Source organism: Ctenocephalides felis, unplaced genomic scaffold (genome assembly GCF_003426905.1).
Source record: "Ctenocephalides felis isolate EL2017-DRISC unplaced genomic scaffold, ASM342690v1 CF-g0.4_SCAFFOLD_00845, whole genome shotgun sequence".
NCBI lineage: Eukaryota > Metazoa > Arthropoda > Insecta > Siphonaptera > Pulicidae > Ctenocephalides > Ctenocephalides felis.
Window position 1 is genome coordinate 34764634 of NW_020536999.1, and position 23136 is coordinate 34787769.

Here is a 23136-nt window from a genome sequence, read left to right on the forward strand (position 1 = left end):
TGATTGAGCAAAATTAGAGATGAGATTGAAAGAAACTACACGGCGAGATAATCGGTACATTTGTACTATGAGGTACAAAATTAACAATAATAATCACGATTTACATAACAATCAAATGACTTTGACTAGTTACATAACTAATCTAATGTAGATCGAACTCAATATCAATAAGCAGTCTCAAGTAGATCTATAGAAACTAGAAAGATACCAATTCATTATTATATTATTGCCGAATGAAGTTTAACCCTCCGTCGGTCGGATATTTTTTCACCTTCGAACGGTCGGAAAGGTCTGGCTGGACTACCATTCATTTTACATGCATTTATATGGGATAAATGAGTTTTTGGTGTCATATATATTAACGATTATATAAAAAAATCAAGAAATATAAAAAAATCGTTGCTTTTTTTGTTAACTTTTCTGTTTTAAATCAATGAAAAACAATATTTATTCTTTTTCGGAGCCTTTGAAATAAATGTGAAATTCAAATGAAAATGAAATGAGGTGCGTCGCCTTTGAAATAAGCTGTAAAACTCAAAGTGGAAATATAATTTCACTACTGGTTTGCCAAAAAAAAAATTTCGAACGCACTACGCGTAGAAAAATTGTTTATAATGTGTGCATCACTCATCCGATTTTCAGTGTTTGTGATTACCAATAAGTTTGGTAGGTTTTCAAGGAACTCTCGTCATGAAAATACTAACATTCATGTTAGAACACATAGCAAAGAATATAAACAACGCAGTTTGAATAGAAAATACCATGAAAAATGACAAAATACTGGTTTACATATATAAAAAAGCGTATATTTCATACAAAATGTATGGGTGGTCTAGAGACTTTTCCGACCGTTCGAAGTATAAAAAAGTTAATATCCTTATAATTATCCTTCTGTCCTGATTTTTTCATTGATCGACAGCTAATGAAATTTTAGGAAAAGTCAAGAAATTTCAAGTCGATAGGATTACTAGAAGTATTTTTTTCTTTTAATTGAAGTCGAAAAAAGTCTGGCCAGACCACACCGACCGACGGAGGGTTAAAGAAATGCTATTGCAAATGCAGCGGTGATAAAATATAACTTATGATAATTGATAAGTTTAGGTTGTGGATATATACAATTTATTTTTTAGCAAATTTTTTAGAATTGCTTTCAATATATGTTTTTTTAAATGTATTATTTTGATTGTGGCTTTGAAATGATTTATTATTAATCATAAATATAATTAAAAAGCATTATGTAGCATTTATTCAAAGTTCATATATAAAATTAGGAAACCACCATTTTCAAAACCGGTAAATTATTACGCCTGCGGTTTATGTACATCATAATTATTTTGAATAACAGATTTTGTATATGTAATAAAAACTTACATATTACATACACAAACACGTATATAAAAAATGTAAGAAATATACATAAAATACCATAAACTGTTGGTAAAAAAATAGTAAAAAAACTCTTTGAAATTATTAATATAAATATTTTTGTTCATATTTTTGAATGAAAATGAGTCTCGGAACTTACACTACATTAAATATAGTATTTGGATGTATATATTTTAACGAGGAACCAAAAAATCTCAATATATAGCGTAAATTGAATTAAATTAATGACCAATATATTATTATTTCATAAATATATGTTCATGTCAGTAATTCGCATATATTATTTTAATCGCGTGATATCATTCTTAAAATAACATTCTGAATCAAAAACGCAAGTAAAATTTATGCTGAAGTAGCTGCTTGTGAGAGATAAGTTTGTTGCAATTAGTGTTCTTTTGAACTTTTGCCACGCTGACTTCTTGAATTTAAATCAGTTTTAATCAAACTGGTATACTCGAAAGTTGGTCTGGTTAGCAACGGATCTCTTTGATAAGAAGAGGACCATTTGGAATAGGTAATTTAGAAAGAGTTTATTTCATGTCACAAAAAATTTAGAACTGGCAAAGTCCCATAATTTTAACACGTAGACTAAGATTAATCATATTTCTAGAAAAATGTGGCGTATGTGGTTATTATCCTTCCTTCTGGCCGCAACTTTAGCAAACGGCCAAGAAGCTATCGGTGCTTGCAAGGACATCGCAACTCTTGTAAACCGCAATGATACCACCGAGGAGCCAATTATCGACTTTCAAGGCAATATTACGATCTTGGCTATGCTGAATGCCTCTTCCGATGCTTGTATTAAGAAAGCCGAAATGTAAGATATAATAAATATATACTTGGTAATATTTTTGATCGCCTGAATAAAATGCGTTTTCTTCAATTTAAGGCTCAATTCCCTCAATAACCAGTTATGGGATACGAGATATTTCCAAATGAATTTTGTAATTTTGAATTCTCTCAAAGAAGATCAAGTTGGCGATCGACAAAGAACTGAGTTATTGAGACAAGCCGCCGGCAACGTAACAGTTTTGTCTAATCTTGTTCATAACATTACTGGAGCGCTTAGAACTGAACGCGATTATATTCTAGTCGTGAACAGGTAATTCTATCGCTTAACATATTTTTTTTAATTTGAAAGGAAATAAAAAAAAATGTTTTTACATGTTAATGACACAAGCTCAATGATTATGAGTAGAAATTGCCATCAATTTAACGCTTAACTAAAAATCCACTAACCTTTTTGATATTTGATTCAGACAAAAATCTGACTCCATTGTTTTCACTGCAGCTCACAACATAATGTTCAATATTTATTTCACAAAGCACTAACATAACTTTAGGGAATAATAACTACAATTACTAAAATTTATTTCTTATTTGAATAGCTACACTATTCAATTTCTTTATATGGAAATTTACTTTATGAAGATTTATAGAATAACGTGTTATGACTTAAATCATTTAGATATTATATAATTTCCAAATATTGTATGAATCATAGACCTGAACTCTTACAAAGCCAATAGAAAAATAAATAAAAGAAAATAGACCTGAACTCAAATGGTAGTATCTTTCATATAAACAATGCTACCATGCTTATAAATACGTCATAGATTTAAGAAGTGATTAATTCATAAAAGAAACCTGAACTCACAGAGAGAATAATATTATCAAACAAATAACAATCACCGAAAAATATAGTCAAATATTAATACACTTTTAGCCAATATATTGTTGGTTAATTATTTTATATCAATTATATAATAATGTAATTTCTAAACATATCTACAGATGCGGACGCCAAATATTCCAAATGATTGATCCTTGCAATGTAAGCTGCTCTGATTTGAAAACTGCGATCTTTACCACATTTTATGATAATGTCTACCGCTTTTGCGGGGATTGTCAGGTATAGACAATATGCAATATATAAACTTAGTTAATCCCATGGACTTATTAAGTATTTTTAATTAATTAAACTCAGGTTCCATACGCTACTCCGATCGATGCTCGCATCCAACAGCTGAATCCCGATTTTTATAAAAATATAGATAACTGCGGTGTTCTAAAATTAAATGAAAATGGTTCAGAACTTTTCGATTCTGAAGAAAGATCCAACTGGACTAAAGCTAATAACACCTTATCCCAAGAAGCCTCGAAAGAAAAAGATGATGTAGTATCGTCTGAAACTAGTTCAGAGCAAAATAAAATCCAAAGAACTTCATTGAAAAATACTGATGAAGTAGCACCTATTAAAATCCGTCTCGATTTGCCAAACATTCATACCATCAATTATAGACTAACTAAGCACAGTCAAAATTCACCCGGAAAAGAGTCGCAAAGTTCTGTTAAAAATATCTTCATTGAGCAAGAAATATCAAAGAATGGTAAGGACCGTATCACTGTTCGAAAAAATGATGATGACTCAATCATTGAAACCCAATATTTTGACAAAAAATCTCATACAAAAAAAAATTGGGAAAGTGAAGAAAACTCTGAAGATAAGAGCTGGCGCAACAAAGATCATAAAACTAAGAAGTCCCAAAATTGGGCCAATGAAAGACATGAATCTATCGAAGAAACTATTAATGATAATTTAATAGAATTCTCAAATAACACTAGTGTTGAGCATGGTTTCAAATTAACTGATCGTAATGCTATGTATCACATCTATAACAAGATGCTGCCCAAGTTGCGTAAATTGTTAGAACAACAAAGAACCAAATAAATTTGAATCTGCATAAATTATTCCATCATTTACTTTTCCTATATTGCCTGGTCATACCTAAAATGTAATTAGGATAATAAAATTGCCAGGGAAATAATTTTGATTTGAATATAGAATATTATTGTTTAATAAATGAAATATTTTCAATTATATTTGCACGTAACAAATAAAATATCAGCAAATTAATTTTAGTTTTAATGCTTTATGTTGCACATAAATATTAATATTGTTATAGCGTAACTTCTCCACAGTCTTGTATAACTTCAAGATCATCTTCCATGGCTTCTTCAACAATTGGTTTCTCAAGCACAACACGACCTTTAGAATCAATCGCTTCAATGAATTCAGATTCTGTTTCCATCTCTTGTTCTTCTTTCTGTCTTCTTTCACGTAATCCAGCTGCAGGAGATCTGATGAGACTGAGATCTCTTTGAACCTGAATTTACAAATTGGTCATATTGAGCTAGTAAAACTTTGTTTTTGTTTTATCATCTTGATTCAAAAAATTCCATTCATGTGCCATTTTGAAATAAACACAAATTCTGTGATATCAAATTTCTTGAAAATACATTCTATACAGATATTTTGCTGGAGTATTAACAATTTAAATTTAATCACATTCCGTAATGATTACGAATAACCACAACTGAGAGAGTTTATTTAAAAAAATCGGTTTGCGTTCATCCGAAGTAATGAGTTCAATCATGTAACCAAATTTCTTGAAATATGTAACAATATGTTGTTGAAACACAATTTTCTATTGTTTTTAATAATATTAATTTGATCATATTTCATAATAATTAGAAAGTAACAAGAAACAATGATTAGAAAGATGCATTTAAAAAACCTTTAAACCCACACATTTTCCAATCGAAAAACTGTTCGTGTAAACTATATTTAAACATTAGTTGATATTGGTATGTTTACCATAAAAACAAAATATAGTCATTTGACTATCTCTTCAAAGAATTCAAAGAACTATTCTAGATAAAAAAGAACTTCATTTACCTCTTTAACATCCCTGAGAATTTCTTGTTCTCTGCCTTTCCTGAGCCTCTGCATAATATGATTATTTTGTCTTCTTTGTTTAATACTTTCAATTTTCTTCATGGCTTCTACAGTCTTCGTCCATAATTGTCTGTCGTATTTAACTGGAATATTTCTTCGTCTTTCAAATTCAAATGATGGATCAACAGCCAATTCTTTGCCGGCTGTTTTTCTGAATGCTTTTGTCCATTTAGTTTTACGAGGATTCTTTTTCTTTTTGAATGCAGCATGACATTTTGAACGACAAAACCTGAAAATCTAATATAAGTAATAAATTAATTTAAATGGATATAATACAATTCAGGTAATAATAGTTCAAACTTTGCCACAGGCTTGAGAAGTCTGTCAATAATTGTGAGGTTATATCAAATTTGAGTGGTATTGTTTTTTGAAAATGCAATAAATACTTTAAGTTTTATAACAATAATTAAGTTGCATATCAAATTACTAATAAGTTGTATATCAGTTTAATACATGGATATGACATGTTATTGTGAAATACTATAAGCCATGTGGTTTATATCATATCAAGACTTACTTTACAATCGTTTCTGACAAATTGTATACCATGTCCTGGGTATATTCTTGAAGAACAAAAATAGCACGTTTCAATACGCATTTTGTATTTTAATTATCTAAACTTATCAACAAATATATTTATTAGTTTTAACAATATTTATGACAACACAAACATCTCTAAAAACATGGTCGTCGTGAAAGAAAGATGTAGAGGACTACCAACATTCAAACCTTGAATATGAACAAATGAAATTCTTTTTTGACAGATGGCAGCATCAGTTCAACTTCACACTGATTTTTGACGTTTTAATTCGACGCAACTTGGTGGCAGTAGTGTTTAAAGTTAAAATAAATATGTGCATGTACTTTTTTAATTTGAAATTATTTTGTATAAATATTAGTGATAAAAAGTCTTTGTTATTAGCAGCAACAGAAAAATAATTGTAAGGGGAAATTAGCAGTTTTTTTTTTTTTTATATGTCTTATCGCTGTAAGTCTAGCCCAGTCATGAAAACTTGTTAAGAATTGTTTTATTAAACTATGTTTAAATAAAATACATCATTTGGATCAATTAAAATTGAAACCAATACATGTGTATCTGTCAATCCTTTCGGTGTCCGGACCTGGTGAGGTTTTCCGTGTTGAGTCAAATTAAGCCGCAGGTTCCACTTTTTGTATTGCCCTTTTGTCAATTCCTTTAAATTTCAGCTTTACAACCATACTTCCCCCGGAACCCAAAAGCTTTGGTTTCCGGAAGCTGTCCGCCGAGTCATCGGAGGATCGCTAGCTGGCATCGATTATGAACTGGAGCGGTATCTGATTGCCTTCGAACCTCTAACTTTTGTTCTTGATTGATGAGAACACATTTGGCAAATGCTTTTGCTTCTGTCCATCTTGCGACGATCAAAGAATTTCACATCTAATGTCGCAATACGAATGTCCTCAGTTGTCCCTATTAATCACTCTCAATTACATCATTTATAATATATATTACATCATTTCAATTTCAATTATTATGACTGTATTACTTATTACCACAAATATGAGGAGAATAGTCATTAATATCGATCTTAATTTTACTTTATTTACTTTTTATATAAACATAGCATTTTATTATTTACATCAATTGACGAGCTTCAAATTAAATAAAAATGTAGATAAATATGATAAAGCGCACAATATGATACATGATATTCTGTATACTTTGAAATCTTTGGCACTTAACAAATACTTACAACATAATAAACAATAAAAGTACTTCGATGAAATGCTATATGGTGCAAATTAAAATGTATCATTATTTATTCAAATGTTATGAAAACAGATATATGTCAACATCTATTCCACTTTCAATGGTAATGGCTAGACCATTACCATTTATAAACAAAAAATAATTGTAGTAATTGTATCAAAAATAAAAATTACATTAAATAAAATCTTACAATATTTAGTTATAAAAAAGGCCTATGGATCACATAAATATATCACTATTATGAAAGTGATACATCTTATTACACCAAAATATAAATTAATATATAAATACTAGTTTCAACATTTATGATTATCATTCGAATCTCGTTCATACAAACTAATGAGATACATTTTTAGTTTTATAAAATTTATAGTTGTGAAAAAATATTGGGATAGAATTTTCACACACGTAACAGCCCTCTAAGGCATTTATCCCTCACTATTATATTATTGGAATTCTTGTAGTCAAGCCACTTATCACATACTTTTTTTTAACTTGTATATCTATGTATTTTTCAGAAATAATCTTAGAGACCAATAATATTAAAATATACATATATCATCAAAATTCGTTTTCGCTTTCATCAACAGAATTCAGATTATCATCTGCCATATCAATTTGAGCTGATGTTACATCTTGAGAGGCAACTTTATCATACTTTTGACCTTTGCTAGACCTTACCAAATATAATATTTTATTAATGCACTTATTCAAAATATACACTAAACCTGAGCAAGCTATAACACCTAAAATTATACTTATAACTACAATTAGTGTTACGTATAAACGATAAAACCATGCTGAATCTTGGATTTGAGGCATGATAGTTAAAGGGTAACAAAAATTTTCATTGTTAGTTTTATTTGTGAGGACAGCATCCTCGTTGCAAGTTGAGCACTCATGATCATTTGGTCCCCTGCAAGTCAAGCAGGAATAATGGCAGTGAAGACACACCATCATATCCGAATTTCGATTTATTTCTTCTACTTGTCTTTGAACTCTATGGCCATTTCGAGCCGCCAGAGAAGACCACAAGTTTTCTAGCAAGTGCTTTTTATTGTGATTTCTTGTAGCTGGTAACCAAGTAGGTTTGGCTGATAGAAAACTTTTTGCAGGACAATTTGTATAACAATGTCCTTCAAATAAATATGTATCCGGCATGCATTCTGTAAATGTACAGTAGATAAATTAGAAATATAAATAAAGTACATAGTCGGTTTTTGAATGGCTGATTTTAATGAATTTCATACTACCAAAAGAAATTTTAAAATATTTTTTAAAGTGCATGCCCATTATTGCTGAGAGGTGATTTACTTTTTCTGACTTATTCAATTTTATATGATGAAGATTAAAAATTAGTTTTTCTCAGCTTCAGAAAAAAATATTCCATTATTTCATGCATGAATTATCAATCAAATAAAAAAGTAAAATCAACAAATTAAATAAATTAAACTTGAGTGAATATTTATAATAGAAAAGTCTAAAATTGCCTCTAGAATAAAATTAATTTCATTTGACTACCTTGATTAAACTAAACTGAATAAATGATTAATACCTCAAGTACTGCAAAATAGAAAAGAAAAATATAGGTATATCTTAGTAATAACATAAAGTTGAGTTTCTAAGAAAAAGTTCTGTCTCACAAAAATTTTGCATATTTTGATTGATTGATTGTTGAAGTAACTAGAGAAGGAAGAGTTAGCAAAGAACCAGTATTATTTTCATGATAAAGTCTAAAATGTTAGAAAATATTTCACTCACCAAGCTACCTTTTGTATGAGCTGTGGCTATATATCAGTCATATTGCATCAGGCAACTAAAATATCCCATCACCTAAAATATTTCTAAAATAAAGAATATTATTACCAACACCATAAGCTAATTGTTAAATAGCAAAAGAACTATACTCATGATGTATTTCTTCTTTATAACTTAACTGATTAGAGTATGTCCTCAGGATGGGATGAAGTAAACAAAACAATTGTTCATATGAAAACAAATCATATTTTATTTTTTCATAATATGTTTTGTTGTTAAATTTATAATAGCCATATATAAATATTTAATAGTAATGCTACCTAATTTAAAAAGTAATATAATTAGCAATATTAAAACTGCACTGCCAACACAATGGATCTTACATATTCAATGATTCAGATTTATACAACTATTATGTACATACAAAATCGCACTTTTAGAATATGTTTTCATTAGCGATATATTTATAAATGTGCAACAGACAAAGTGGCGCGAAGTCGATCATTTCGTCACATGTCGATAAAGGATAATTAGTAATAGTTTTATTTACAAAGATATCGTCGACAATTAGTTCGATTTAAATATTATTTATATACATTTCTCGATATTTTGGGGAAAATACATCACAGCGATAAGTTGAAATAAACGGCTGTGCGCCACTGCGTTGTCACGGCCTTATTTTTATGAGTAACTTATTAACCTGTTATTCTATTGTACACGGTTAAAAAATTATCACATTAAGTATAATATAATTACATTAGTTACTGTCTAATCATAAATGTCAACACGAAACATATTTACAATTAAAATCATACATACATGTTATCACAATAATACAACACTTAAATCATAGTTGATTTGTACTTATGATTAACAACAAAACAAATAACAATTGAAAATTTCTTATTGCAAAAGATTATAAAGAATAGTTAAAATTTCATGTTATTGCACATGTACATTTTGTACAAGGCCTAAAAGAATTAGTGAAGTAATAAAATATTTAAGTCTTTATTTTGTAAATGCAATAAGCGATTCTTTTGGAATCTTCATCACCAAAGAATTTAAAATATGGCTGCAAGAAATTTGTTAATTCAAATTTATTTATTTCATAAGTTAGTCACGAAGATATATTTTAAATCAAATGCATGATTGAGAAAAATCTAAAAGTTGTCAGTATATTACAATTAGCGAAAATAAACTAAAAGATCTCAGTAAACATGTTGAAATGTTTAATATTCTATAGTGCTTAGAATATTTATGATGATTACATGATTTCTTAAAGAATAACGATCTTTATTACAACGTTGTTAAAAAAAAGAATGATTTTTGTACGTGTCTTTCTCTAATTGTAAATTGACCTAAACAAATTTTCTAAAATCTTCAGCGACGCGAATGCTGCTAAAATATAAAAATATTTGTGACATCCTTTAGCTGGATGAAAATATATATTGAAAAATATTATAGGTAATTCACAAAAACTATAATATTTTTTAATCAGTTTCGCAAAGATCGCAGATATTCTGCGTTTCATTCACTTTAATAAATAACAAAGTACGATTCAAAGGACGTTCTCTGCAGCACTCAAACGCGGCAAAAGTTTTCAGTATTTTGTTTAAAACTTTAAAAGGAAAGCTTGTATGTAAATCAAGCTCTCTCCTTTATTCTCTAGCCTCTATTGCATTTTGATAAATAATATTGAACCAAAAGATTTTACACAAAAATGAGAAAATGATATAGATTTGAAATAAAATTGTCTAAATTGCACTTCATATAGCTCGACAAAACTTTGTTAAATTTAGCTTACAAAGTATTTACATGGCATTATAATTTATAATAAAATACCAAATACGTTATAGATAACTAATATAGTTTCCATTGAAGTTGAATACATCATAAGAATAATTAATATTGCTTTATATACCACCCAAAAGTTTAGTGTAGGTTTTGAAATAAATAAATAGAAGAATTTTTGGAAATTTTATAGAAATTTACAATTCGTTTACCAAATAATGCTCATGCAGAACCAAAGTTAGTAGCCTAAAATTCACAAAAATAGTTCTATATACAAAGTGCAAATTATCTATGACAAAGGAATTAAATTAGAAAGTTATACAATTTATAGCGTAACTAATAGCATGAGTTAGTTATATTATATATTATTTATAAATGATGTATATAAATAGTAATTGGAACATTAGAAGTAAATCTGTACAAGAAATGTACAGATAAATTTTATCATAAATATATTTATAGTCTCTATATACCTAAATTGATTTGGCACTAGTCGTCCTTGAACACAACAAAATTTCTTTTGAATTATTTTAATACCTAATTCGATGTTATGTACAAGTAACTACATGATTAAAAACATTGGGCTAATAACACCATTTTTGGTCAATTTGATTTTTGAGATACATATGCTCTGGTATAAAATATATTAGAACAGAAATGATGAGTAAAATATTAGTAGTTGAGGTAATTTATATTATTAATATTATACTAAGTATTTAAAGATTAAGTATTGTTTGAAGAGTTAAAAGTGTGATTCTATTTTGATATTCATATTAAATAGTTCATTTCTGAAGTACTAAAAATTATTTTAACTAATTAACTATTTAAAATCTTCTTGAATTAATATATTAAGCCCGCAGTCCGAAGTATTTGCTAAAAGCGGCTTTTTTATTAAACTATACGAACTTTTCCAAGTGTTTCTCACTTCTGGTTCATCGTTTAAATCTTTGTTCAAAATTTGGCTAGTTGTTTGTCTTTTATTACCACGACGATTTGGTTGATGTTCAGTTGGCCGTGGGTTTGCAGAATCGATTGGGAAGTGATTTGAGACAATAGCAGTAGAAGACGTGTACAGGAAGTGAGAGAAGTAAAGCGATGCTAACGCAAATATTAACAAACCTAGACAGTTGTGATTGTCGTTGTAGCTGATGCAGGCGGAGCTGGTGACGTCGTCCGAGGCGGTGCGCTGGACATCTATGTGGCCTTCGCGTACCTGAAAACAAATGATATTTAAAAATCAATAGAAATAAATAAATGTCAAGACTGAATGAAGTCACCAGGAACAATTCTGAATACGAGACGAAATGTTCACATATGATTGTTCCCAGTAAAATCCGGCATGGGTGTTACAGCGCTGAAGGCACTGTGGATTTCAGATTGCTACCGTCGCTCAAATCACACGGTGTTTACTGGGTTTTAATATAATTTAGAACAATAAAATGATATTCTACAATTAGTGGCACGAAAAGCAGGTGTAGATGTCATTTTCGCTTATTAAGCACGAAAGGAAGTTGCAAAGAACTTCTCAAGATCTGTAAATAATCGACCTAATTGCTAAGAAATCTTATGGGTGGCGTGCATTATTAACTTCCCGTAGGGCAATTATAGTAGTCGCAAAAAATCGAAAATGAAAATTTTTATATATCTTTACGTTTCAGAGGTTTCTGAACATTTTGGCATACCTTAGAAAAAATGGAAGTATGTGTGTGTGCGTGTGTGTGCGGATACAAATTTTCGTCGACGATTTCGGGAACACGGATGAAGCGATTTGAATAATTCAAAAAACATTCGTTTCGTATTGATAAGAAGACGTGCTGATTAGTTTTTGGCAAAGGCAGGTGCAACGACTTCAGAAATATGGAGGAAAAAGTAAAAAAATGAGCCATTTGGCGGTCAAAAATAAACATTAGACATATGCACATCAAATAATTAGATATTTTATAGAGATTTTAACAATAAGTATAAATTTTGTTATAGGTTCCGTATCAATGTTTACGCGTTAGACGGCGCTTCGATATTTCGTCATTATGCAGTTAAAGCAGTATGATTGCTTTGAAAAAAAGTTCAGAATTTCCAAAATATTTCAAAATGAATGATTTGAGATAGAATGATTTAATATGGTTCAAAATTCTATTAAAAGTTTTAAATCATTGATCAACTTTTATTGATTATTATTGATTATTTTTAATTACTCGAATTTTGAATTGCGGTACGGAAAGTTCCAGCAATTTGTCTTAAGGCACGATGCCTTAATTGCTTTAAGACAGAATTCCACTTACAGCTAGTTCCAAACTTTGATTAATTTTTATAATTAAACCACCTTATGTAAGCTTATGATATTTTCATTGAAATCGACAAAAAACTGTCTGTATAATCTTTGCCAAAAACTTATCAGTGCGATTCAACAATTTTTAAAACCGATTCTGGACTTTTGGCACAATCTTTGACCATTTTTTTTGGACTTATCCGCAAATTATAAAGAAAAAGCTCTGCCGATCGTTGTGCACAACGAGTTCTTATCGAGATTCATCAACTGGCTTTTGAATAGAAAAAAGAAAGTTCAAATTTCGACTAACATCCGCATACTTTTTCCAATTTTGGCATGAAACAATTCAGAATAACTTTAAAAGTCGTGAAGATATAAAATTAGAATTCGAATGTAAACATTAGCCTATAGCCCTATACTAAGTGAGACGACAAAAAAGATTTAGTGAGTGCAAAAATATAAATATTTTAATGGTACATCGCATTGTATCAGGACCTGCTTTATATTCTTCACAATTAATATTAATCCTATATTAAGAAAAGTAAAATTTAATATTATCTATTCACTTTATTAATTGCGGATATTTTATTATTATTTCTATGAAATACGCGAACGACTATAAACAGAATGTATTAAAGAAGTACCCGAATGAAAATTTAACAAAGCGCAAGGACAATATTATTTTTATGAATAGCCTCTCAAAATAAAAAAAAAATTCTACCATTTTTTTACTCTTTAATATAAAGTTACATTCTTTATCATATTTTCAATACTTACATGATGTAAATCCCTCCATTGCCCACTGGCGGTGTCAGTTTCTAAAGAGTTATGTTCCAATCCATCGGGATAATTTGATCCGCCGTTCGCAGAATATTGAACAGATTTTGAATCTTTAAATTTCGAATCCTTGCTGAATTCAACGTCACTCTCTTGTGGCGGCTCTTGTGTCCCGTGGAATAGGAGATCCCATTGCGTCAATTTGGCTAAAAAATAAAGATTTATGAATATGAATAACGTAGTAACACGATAACAAATGATAAAGCATTAAAAATACCAAATAATAAAAGATAGCAATTTGTTATAATAATTATAAATGCTATATTTTGATTATTAGTCAAACGTCATGCAAAAAATATAAATAAAAAATATTATTTATCGAAATAGCATAATTAACAGAATCAATAAAAAATTATAATCTGGTGAATATAAATTAAATCAAACTATTCTACCAAGTTATAAATAAATATACCCCTTTCATTATTATTGCTCCTGCTAAACGAGTGATCAGAGGAACCAGGACGAGTCATTGAATCAGGTGTATATGGAAATTCCCTGGAAGGTTTAATACCAGAAAACACAGGAAAAATTCTTTGAATTTTAGGGTATTGTTTTAAAATGGACGGCAGTTTATGATCTTCTTCTAATGTCAATGGATTATTATTTCCAAAATGGATTACTCTATCGTAAGATATCGGCGTCGTAGTAGGGACAGTATTTTTAATATTCATAGAATGATCGACAGCTTCATCAGTTGGAGCAGTTTTAGCTTGTTTTGGTCTTAAAGTTTTGCTAGCTGGATTATCTTTTTTCTGATTGTTCGTATAAAATTTAGACTCGGTGTCTTTAAACCCTCTATTCGGCAATTGCGTTGTTGAATTAACAAACATGCTACTCGTTACATAAAAATATGAATTTGAATTGAACTTATCAGTTGTTTTGTAAACTAAATCTTTGAAACTCGAAACAGGTTTAGCCGTCGTCTGTTTTTGAGAATTTTTACCCGAGTTTCTATGAGAATTTTTTGAGTTTTTATTTTTTCTGGGCTGATTAACGACTTGATAAGTCGATGCCATGCCATTTTGATTTTTACGATTGTTTTTATTTTGTGGAGAATTTTGCTTTTGATTAGTGTTAGGTATGAAAGAGTTAGGATTTTGTATAGGAAATGTAATATTTGGAGGTCGAATTTGAATGGGATCGTTGGTATGAGCCGGGATAGCGGTTCCATAAAATATCAGCGACCAGGTATGGACAGTCGCTCGGCCTAATATCCAGAATGATCCCGAAATTGTTAGTAAGCATAAGAATAAAAATTATTTAGTATTAGTAATATTAAAGTGATACTGATGTATTAGATATTAACAGTTAGAAACCTTTCATGACAATTATTATAATTACTTTATAATTTATTTATTACTAATTTATTACTAACCCATATATCGGCCTTCGTTGTGAACTTCTAAATGCCATAGACCTTGAGGTGATTCTCCCCATGTATGGACGGACATAAAAGGCCAATTACTGAATCCTGATCGTGAAGCATCATTTTGCCTAAATTATAACATTAAAATTAGTATAAAACAAACCTGAATACTTTCGAAAGTACATGATATTTAACTTTTATATTGAGTATACCATTATGTAGCATTAAACTGAGAGTTTTATACAATGCCATTAAAAAGAAATAAAGTACATGCAGATAAAGTAATGTAATAAATTATGATCGTCAGCATTTTATCACCTAGCAGCTAGTAGAGTGACACGAGTGCCCCCGGGACTCGTGAGATGTATCTGAATGTCGCCTCGTCGCGATGCTTGCAATGAAATTTTAGCTTGAACATGCTCTAAGAAATTTACTCCTTGACAAAGAGACACAGGCAATTGCAGAATTACTTTGCTCTTTGGAGGAATCAACCTAAAAATAATAATATTATAAATTCATTGTATATATTACACAAATTTTTACTGATGATTTAGAAATCTGCTTACTTGTCTATATGTGGAGCAGATACTTCACACCTCCTTTGTTCGGGTACTGTTTTCCACGTTCTGGCTAATTTCACCATTGCTGCTGCATCCATTAACCCATAACCAAAGGAGTGACTTACATTACGGCCAACTCCATTAGTTGCCCAATCGTCTGATTTCAAATTGGCAGGTTTAGCAGTGCGCACAACTGCAAATAATATAAACGTAAGAACTAATATAAATAAATTTAAAATAAATTTGAAAAGAAAATGTTGATTATGAAAATTTATTGAGAATAATTTTTTATATAAATACGTGAACTTACCTATATGCTGCATATCTCTCCACGTAAGATCTCTATTTGCTTCTAAGGCCAAGGCACAAATTCCAGCAGCCAAAGGTGCTGATGCAGAGGTTCCAGTATGGGACGAGGTGCAAGCATGGTGAAGATCAGTCGTTATAACCTTGAAACATAAATTACTTATATCAAACGATTATTGAAATTCATACTCAATTTGAATTTTATATGGTTTGATGAATACTATAAGCAAAATAGACGACGATTAACAGAATTGTGTGAAAGAACCAATTTGGAATAGTTATGAAGATTATTTAGCTAGGTTTGATTAATATCTTTTTCTACCTTTGTACACAGCTTTCGACTTGTGCAACCTAAAAATTACCTGTTTTTCATTCTGAGCTCCGCTGCTGTACGTGGTGGCTAGCGTTGAACTGCACATTTCCGAGTACCAAGGCACAAGGCCACGCTCGGTTGCACTCGATATCGAGAGCGTCCAAATACTGTTCGTGTATCCGTCGCAATTGCAATTGTCGTGCTCACGTCCGCCGTTACCTGATGCCCATACGAAAATTGACCCTTTACCAGATCGGCCCTGCATCGAGAATAATAATCATTGTCAAAGAATTCTCATTGTTGAAGAAAAATTAAATTAATACTAATTAATTCTCATTAGGTTTTATAAACATAACCATATGTCTCAGGCCTCCCTAAATATTTTAAATTAATAAAAAATCTGAATGGGACATGGTTATCTGTTCAAAATTTTGTATAAAAAAATTACAATTATATAAGGTTGAGAAAATATATATAAAAATTTTTGGCAGTTGAATAAAAATATATGATCTATTAAAATACTTTATAAGACGAGCCGGTTGGATTTCTATATTTTTCTTCGTTAAAATGAGTAGAGAAAAATTTAATTTTTTCAGATATGTAATAGAAAATTTATAAACCAGTACTTAATTACAAATAAATACAAAAACAAGTAAAGTTAAGAATTTGTTAACAACAATACTTGAAAGTAGAGTAAAAAAAATTTATAACCAGTCATCACCTTAATTATTACGACGTCGATATCAGGAAATAAACGACAATATTTTAAAATCCATAACAGAGTATTTTCTTTCTTTGTTAGTTTTTTAGGTTGTGAGCACATTTGTTTAAACTATGAGACGTTAATATAATTTTGAAGTATACGTTATTTAATTGTTTTACAAGATTTACTGTTATTTTTAAGTTTGATTCAGTTTTTTTATATAACCTCTACAAAAGCATACATGGAAATGGGGTGAAAAGAACCATCTGAGCATTTACCCTGTAAACGGTGGAAACAATAAAAAATAGTGAATGAAAAAGGAAATACAAATCAAGGTTATATACAGTGTTATTTCTGTAATATTTGTTCTTATGCAATTTATATTTTGCATTGGTTGAATAATTTAGCTATTATTTCGTAAAATTCCTTCATAATTAAAAATGTTTGCCCCTGGTTATCCCATTGGACCTTTGTGCCCTGCCCTACACTAACACTTATACTAGTGAAAAGGATCTACTCATAAAAAGATAAAATTAATATAAAAAAAATATAGTGTTTCAAAAATCAACGTTCCGTTGGTAGATCTTGTATTAAATTTTGATTTTATTTGCAAATGTTTGATTGTATTTTTTGTACAAAATTAATTCGATTTGCTGATGTTATAAAAGGGCCAAACGCAGGAAATAAAAGTAAATCAAACAACAATTACAGAAAGGCTAATTTAGACAGAATTGAGATAAAAACTCTTTTTTCTAGTGTCAACGTGTAGAAATTCCTACATAAATCTAAACTTCAACACGCACTGAAATACATAAGGATTTGAAATATTTGAGTACGGAAACTTGTATAAAAATTAATGAACCCATTATCACTATGTCATACGTACCTACGTATATATGATAATGTAGTTATGATAAATTATATCTCACCTTGGTGACTCCCTCAATGAACGCTCTAGTCGCTAGTTCCCCCGGGCCGTCTACAGTTTTGCCGTCGTCGTCGGGTCCCCAGGATGCACTGTATATGTCAATGTGCTGCGGGTTCAAACTGAGAGAGCGAGCTTCAACTGCATCAGTCACATCCCCGTCCAACATACGTACTCCTGAAGGAAAGATAAATGCAACTTTAATAATTTATGTCAGAGTGAGTAGTCGCACTACATGAAGATTTATGGAAGGTGCCAAGCACTCTAGAGTTATTGTCCGAATCAAAGAGAATGGTAATGGAGATGAATACATTACATCCAAAAGAATAACTTTGAACACAACTAAAACCTTACATATTTTCTTTAAACCAGTGATATGATTTCTATATAAAATGCCGTCCAACAAACTTAATATAAATCGAATAAATAGATACTTTTATCAAGATTCACAGCACGTCAAAAATTACAGTTACTTAAGGTTAACAAAGTCTACCGGCGCAGGGTCAAAAACAAACAAATGATCCCTGAACATGCATACCTATTAAAGTTCAAATACAACTAGCGTGAAATTAAGGACATTGAATAACGTGACTGACTCTTTCGCGTGCACACCAATTTGCAAGCATTTGCAATAAAGGTAGAAAATACGTAACATTTGATCATCGTTTTTTGTTGTTCGTCCCATTTAACTGCACAGAAACGTGACCAGATAAAACCCGAGTACATAGCCAGTGGCTTACGAGAAGTCAATAGTAAAAATATACATTCGCAGAATATTGCATGGGAAAAATTCTAAAATAATAACATGGAATGTATAATATATGTACAAATATAATATATTGTATATATTAAATACAAATACTAGATAGTTTATATCGATCGACAAACAAACTTTTGACATTGTTGAAGCAACAATGTTATCTTATGTTTCACAATAAATTGTTATCAACAAAATTAGTTTTCTATAAAAGATATGATCTAATAACCTACGACCCACGTACACAACATACGAGTATTATCTATTGTATATTTCCATCTGATCGGTACATCGATATTTGCGCTTTCTATAACACAATCTTACAAGGGATAACTAAATCAAGAAAAACGATTTCTTAACAATAACGGAAACAATATCTCAGCAACAATACAGATGAAATACCAATAACGTATGCTATTTATTGTTTATAAAATAAAGAATTCATTTATAAAATTCATAGGTTACCAAATTAGTTCTTAAATCCAAATAAAAATGTTGTTGAGGGGTAAAACTTAAATATAAACGTTGACATTATTGATAAAAAATATGCTATCAAAAGAGTTCTTTCAATTACATTGACATAATTACTAAATTATACAATTAAAACTAGATAAGTAAGTGCGCTAAATAAGTACTTTTTAACTTATTGTCTAGTAATTTTAACATTGACTAGTAGATAGGTATTAACCCGTACTCATATATGCATATTCAAATTAAATACAAAATGGTAAAAAAGATATTTCACATGTGTCATTTAAATAAGCACTATATATTCTGTACAGTACATATACATATCATAACCAAGTGCATATGAAGCACTAGAGCACTATGCAAATATAAAAAATAAAAATTCTAAAAATTCAAAAAAATAAACTACTTATTTCCATCTCACCTCCAACACTAGCACCGTAAGCAACGCCGACGGCACAGAGCGAGTTATTAGCGGTCGCTGCGACTTCGCCGGCACAACGTGTGCCGTGTCGGTTCGAGTCTATCATGTCGTACCGGGGCATGGGGTCTTCGTCGTGCGAATTTACGTCGTATGATGCTTGAGGGTCCTAAAATAGGAAAAAATATTACATTTTAGTGATAATGTTTTTGGATAACTCAACAAATGTTTAAGAATAGTTAAGAATGTTCCTAATACAAATTAAAAAAACAAAGACATAGAAATGATTCGATTGAAAACATTTATATATAATATTTATACGATAATTGCGTTATTTATATAAAATATATACATAAATTATAACCTGGTATAAAGATAGAAAAATTCTAATAAAAAACATTGTCGAATAAATTCTAAACTACATAAAAAAGATGAAAAATTGATTAATAAATCAATATACGTCAAAAACATAGCTGCATATTTAAAAACTCTAAATATACGAGTACGTACTGAAGACGTATAGAATCTGTTGAAATATTGCAAACTATTCTAGCGAAACAATAATAAAATATGAATAGTTTCTGTAAGTTCAACTGCTCCTATAATATCTTCCTAAAACTAATAAAATATATGAGAATAGAAGTTCTGATTGATAGTAAAACTTTCATTTAGCTTCTTACCGATAGTGCACAGACCGAATAGAATCGCATCGTAAGTTATAAAAATTAAAACGTCACACCTTTTACGTTCGATATTAAAGTTGTTAAAGTTCTGAAGAATCAAAATATGATTTAATACGATTAATGAGATAATATATTTTAAAATGTTAAAAACTTTAAGTAAGCCCGACAGTTCGAAGCTCGTTAATGGCAAATGATTGAATGGCTACCAATAAAATTTCTTCGAATAAATAATTATAAAGTTTAAAAGCTAAAATGTTCATTAAAGTTCAGTTTTAAAGCTCGCCATATGTTTGTAGTGCGTTTTATTACAGTACATAAACTGCGACAGTGCACTCTCAAGCCATTAAAACACTGATGTAATTCAATATAATATACATTCTCTTGTTTAAAATTTAAACTGCTATTGCTGTTAGGTTTTCCATTAAGAAAGTTTTAACAAAAGCACAATAATTTACTGTGACTTTTGAAAATATATGTATATTTCATAAGCTACTTGAAATGAATAATTATTAGATTAGTTATATATTTTAGATTAGTTATTAGATATATATTTAATTCGATAAATTTCATATGGTGTTCGCAATTACAATTTACATATGGTGTTACAATTAACAATTATTGTAATTGTCAAGAATAAATAATTTGATGTACAAAACGCAATGAATAAATAGAACTATCAGCAAGTAGGAAAATTATTCTAATTTTAAATAATATCTATCTTCCACAGAATTCAACGCTTTCACAAAGCGCGCCGTTTATCTTCACGTCAGTCGGATGCCATTTCGTACGGTGGAGACGCCTTGTAGAATTGACGTACGCGCTCAGCACCTGGTCTAGCGTCCAAATTCTTGAGGAAAAGCTAATGCTTGTTCTGGTAAGTCGTCTTTGTATATTCTCTATTAACTAATTAACTATTAAATAATAGAATATAATAAAATGTAACCCGTTTCTATAAATCCGTAATAATAAAATCTATTCAAATAAAACATTTTAAATTGTATAAATGAAAAATGACAAAAAAACGTTTTTGAAATATATTAAGTTTGACAATAACTTTTTAAATCAAATAAATTTTTTACTAAAGTTTCTTATAGTATCAAGAGATATATGACAGTTTCTTTCAAAAATTATCGTTTATTTATTAATTATGCGATATTTGTAACATTGTAATTATATTATATTGAGTTAGTATAAACAAAACTTGTAGCTTTTTAAATTTTTAAACTTTTTAAATCAAATAAAATTTTTACTAAAGTTTCTAATAGTATCAAGAGATATATGACAGTTTCTTTAAAAAATTATCGTTTATTTATTAATTATGCGATATTTGTAATATTGTAATTATATTATATTGAGTTAGTGTAAACAAAACTTGTGGCTACTAAAGTATACTTAATTTATAATTGAATATAACTTATTTATTTATTTATTTATTTATTTATTAATTTTACAAGCCGTCGGTATAATATTTAATATTATAATAAGGCTTAAGTCAATATTTTATAGGTTTAATATAATTTGATTAATTATTAGCTATTTAATTACTTAATTTATTTATAAACCTATTTATATTTACTTAATTATAATTTTTTTTTTTTAATATAACTAGTTTATTTGTTACAAGTGTTTTTTAAAAATTTAATAAGTAATTTTAATAAGCTTTACAATACATACTTTTACAATATTAACAAATTTTAGGTTATTTTATGATATTTTAACAAATTTGAGTATCTTATATTATTATAATTATTATTATTATTAATATTATCATTATCATTTTTATTATTATTGTTAAATATTTTTACAATTTTTTTTCTTTTACAAATTTTTAGGTATTTTGATAAAGGAAATATTTTGTTTCACAATTTTTAAGTGTTTTTAAATATAAGTTTTTGGTTAACTAATTATTAAGTATTTTAACAATAACAGTCGAAATAAAAAATTAAAATTTTGTTTCACAATTTTAAAGTGTTTTGAATTATAAGTTTTTAGTTAACTAATTATTAAGTATTTTAAAAATAACAGTCTTATGAAAATAATAATTAAAAAAAAAAAAAAAAAAAAAAAAAATGTTTCTCAAATTTTTTGTTTTTTAAATTGTAAGTGTTTAATTAACTAATTATTAAGTATTTTAACAATATAACAATAACAGTTATATAAAACAAATAAAAAGAAAAAATAAACAAAGAAAGAAATAATAATAATAATAGTAATTTAGAAGTATTTAGTTTAACGAACGAATTATATTGTCACGAGCATAGTAGACATAGACATGGCTGGTAGGTGACATCAGTTAGTTTGGGCCCGTAGGTTCGTAGGGATTTTTGCCATCGTCGATCCATTATGGTTATTATAAACTATTACATTAGCAGAATAATCTACGTCCAGCTTCAAACGTAATTTATAACATAGTCAGGTTTCATTCTCAGTGAACAATATACAAACATTATTACCTCTAGAAACATGAGTTAGTTATAAACGTATATACTAATATACAATGAGAATAATACGCTTTGACTGTAAACTGCAAAGGTTTCTTGACAAAGGTCGGCTATTAATAGTACTAACTAAATTCTATAAAGAAGTACAATTGTAAAAAATAATTTGTATTTACTACTTGTACAATATTACTTGCTCTAGAATATTACCACCCTAGAATATTCAACGTAATCAAACAAATAATTAAAATTTGTGTGAGATAAATCTATGTCGTGTGAAAAGAGTCAACTTGTTTCATACAAGTGAGTTTACGAGTATGCAGTAACACGATACTTACACCCCACAACTGGCAAAGTAATTATAAACTTAATGTAACCGGCTTAGAGTATTTAATATGTATACACAGTTATGAAGAAAAAATCTTTAATACCTCTTTGTTATGATTCACCCATTTTGCTTTGTTAGAATTTCTCTTGCTTGACGTTGCCCTATCTTTGATGAATAAAATTTATAATAATGCATCATCAGACTGAAGTTTCATTGTTTTGTTCGTTAATGAAACCAAGTTGCATATGATATCACAATTTCTGTTGAAGACGTTTGGATAA

The 23136-nt window shown here is 29.1% G+C and overlaps 3 protein-coding genes across 3 annotated transcripts in view; 1 reads left to right on the plus strand and 2 right to left on the minus strand.

Annotated features, from left to right (window-relative positions):
- Positions 1–1786: 1786 nt before the first annotated feature.
- On the plus strand, positions 1787–4202 carry LOC113363884. Its single transcript, XM_026606369.1, has 5 exons — positions 1787–1900; positions 1997–2203; positions 2276–2488; positions 3181–3298; positions 3374–4202. The coding sequence occupies exons 2-5, from the start codon at positions 2001–2003 to the stop codon at positions 4115–4117; spliced, it is 1278 nt and encodes a 425-aa protein (XP_026462154.1). The 5' UTR covers positions 1787–1900; positions 1997–2000; the 3' UTR covers positions 4118–4202.
- Positions 4203–4286: 84 nt separating this feature from the next.
- On the minus strand, positions 4287–5876 carry LOC113363885 (probable ribosome biogenesis protein RLP24). The gene is made up of 3 exons (XM_026606370.1): positions 5703–5876; positions 5126–5422; positions 4287–4553 (listed from the first exon to the last, which is right to left on the minus strand). Exons 1-3 carry the CDS (start codon positions 5781–5783, stop codon positions 4347–4349), a joined length of 585 nt encoding a protein of 194 aa, XP_026462155.1. The 5' UTR covers positions 5784–5876; the 3' UTR covers positions 4287–4346.
- Positions 5877–7152: 1276 nt separating this feature from the next.
- LOC113364322 (furin-like protease 1) overlaps positions 7153–23136 on the minus strand; it is a 398738-nt gene continuing 382754 nt past the window's right edge. Inside the window, exons 4-13 of the mRNA XM_026606811.1 lie at positions 19410–19575; positions 17765–17937; positions 16182–16391; positions 15824–15962; positions 15520–15706; positions 15272–15445; positions 14963–15081; positions 13528–13733; positions 11604–11697; positions 7153–8101 (exon numbers count right to left, since the gene is read on the minus strand). Coding sequence (XP_026462596.1) covers positions 7497–8101; positions 11604–11697; positions 13528–13733; positions 14963–15081; positions 15272–15445; positions 15520–15706; positions 15824–15962; positions 16182–16391; positions 17765–17937; positions 19410–19575 — 2073 coding nt within the window. The 3' untranslated portion in view covers positions 7153–7496. The remainder of the gene's footprint in view (positions 8102–11603; positions 11698–13527; positions 13734–14962; positions 15082–15271; positions 15446–15519; positions 15707–15823; positions 15963–16181; positions 16392–17764; positions 17938–19409; positions 19576–23136) is intronic.

Coding starts and splice junctions, on each gene's coding strand:
- LOC113363884 (XM_026606369.1), top strand. CDS start 2,001: ATGTGGCGTATGTGGTTATTATCCTTCCTTCTGGCCGCAACTTTAGCA. Junction 2,204..2,275: donor TGTATTAAGAAAGCCGAAAT/GTAAGATATAAT, acceptor CTTCAATTTAAG/GCTCAATTCCCTCAATAACC. Junction 2,489..3,180: donor TATATTCTAGTCGTGAACAG/GTAATTCTATCG, acceptor ACATATCTACAG/ATGCGGACGCCAAATATTCC.
- LOC113363885 (XM_026606370.1), bottom strand. CDS start 5,783: ATGCGTATTGAAACGTGCTATTTTTGTTCTTCAAGAATATACCCAGGA. Junction 5,423..5,702: donor TTGTCAGAAACGATTGTAAA/GTAAGTCTTGAT, acceptor TACTTATATTAG/ATTTTCAGGTTTTGTCGTTC. Junction 4,554..5,125: donor TTCTCAGGGATGTTAAAGAG/GTAAATGAAGTT, acceptor TTGTAAATTCAG/GTTCAAAGAGATCTCAGTCT.